General features: G+C 36.5%; 1 protein-coding gene across 1 annotated transcript in view; it reads right to left on the bottom strand.

Annotated features, from left to right (window-relative positions):
- The window catches only part of LOC106527749 (dystrobrevin beta), a gene marked incomplete at its 5' end in the record, with an annotated part of 99282 nt that overhangs the window by 64657 nt on the left and 33004 nt on the right, over window positions 1-1621 (bottom strand). Inside the window, 1 exon segment of the mRNA XM_014022734.1 lies at window positions 683-849. Within this exon segment, the coding sequence (XP_013878188.1) occupies window positions 683-849 (167 nt within the window).

Below are 1621 nucleotides of genomic sequence, written 5' to 3'. Positions count from 1 at the left end.
TATATCGCCTTGCTTATAGTATCGCAATATATCGCGATATATCGCCTTGCTTATAGTATCGCAATATATCGGGATATATCGTATTGTGACCCCTCTGTCATGATATGTATCGTATCGCCAAATTCTTGCCAATACACAGCCCTACTTCAAATGCACTTAATTTACCCAAAACTAGGAAAGCTGCAAATGTCATGAATGTAAAGAAAACAGGATTAAGTATTAGATACACTCATTATCTTCCTGAAGGTGCATGAGCTGTAATTTGTCCTGTGTGAATCATAAAATAAGATAAGAAATGAATCCAGTTGAACTTATCAGGGAGCACAGTATCACCATTGTGCTAATATTCTTTTATTTTTTCATCTTTATATGTAATTCGCTGTGTTGTGGTCCCTGTTATAATGTACCCCTTACTCCTAATTAAATAAAAATAAATAAATAAATGGATCCAGCACACTTTACTTGCAGTGTTTCAAGACACTGACAGCTTTGGGGTTTATTCAGTAAAACAGCAAGTTCAATGAATCTAATTTCCTTCTCAACAAGAGTAAAATCCCATCAAATCTGTCTCCGTTTGTAAACAACATTAAAGGTATGGAGTGAAAACTGCTTTGATGTCAAATGCCCACCCTGAAGAAACTCTGGGTTTAATTGAGACTTGATTGCAGGGGGTTTCACCTACCCAAGACGAGTGCTCCTTCATCTGGTGCTGATTGCTATGGGGACCGTTGGCATGGCCACGCCAGAAGCAGCTCTGACAAAGCTGGTAGCCATGGCACTGCTGGCACCGGTACCGGAAACCCATCATGCTCTCACTCCGGCAATAAGAACATTCCACCGGATGGAAGACTGAGACGAGAACACAAAGGCAGATTCTCAGGCTGAGCTGTGACGTCTTTAGTTCTACGGTGGAACCATCACAGGTCTCTGTGCAATGTTAGCCTGACCAAGACTTATACAAGAGACCGCTTCATAAACACTTGCTGACACTTATTTAGTGTGTATGTGTTTGTTTGTCTGAGGCAGGGCTCGCTAACTGAATATTTTCCATGTTTGTTATTTTCTGGGTTTTTTGAAAACAGCAATGGAAAAATTATCATTATCATTAATGAAAAGCTGACATAGAAATCTCACATAAACCATTTAAAAGCAAAATTAGCCAAATCCATTGCAGTATTATACAAAGTAAGGGACTTATTTAATGATAAAGCACCGTTTATATTATATAATGCAATAATTGTACCACACTTGATTTACTGTGTTGAAGTCTGGGTTAAAGCGTGCAAAACAATCACAAATCCTACTTTTATTTTACAGGAAAGAGCCGTCAGAATTATCACCAGAAAACATAACTGTCATCCATCAAATATATTATTTTCTAAATTGAAATTATTAAAATTTTGCAGATCATGTATAAGGCTCATAAAAAATTACCTTTAAACATTCAGTTATATTTTGTTAAGAGGGAAAGTTTATATAAACTTAAGGGACTTGAGATGTTTATAAAACCTAAAATTCGAACTAATTTGAAGGATCGATGCACTTCAGATCAAGGAATAAGATTGTGGAATAATCTGGAAAGTGATTATAAAAATGTTGGTTCAATGTGTTTGTTTAAGAG

This window comes from Austrofundulus limnaeus, unplaced genomic scaffold (assembly GCF_001266775.1).
Source record: "Austrofundulus limnaeus strain Quisiro unplaced genomic scaffold, Austrofundulus_limnaeus-1.0 Scaffold340, whole genome shotgun sequence".
Classification (NCBI taxonomy): Eukaryota; Metazoa; Chordata; class Actinopteri; order Cyprinodontiformes; family Rivulidae; genus Austrofundulus; species Austrofundulus limnaeus.
This window is presented reverse-complemented; position numbering and strand designations above follow the sequence as displayed.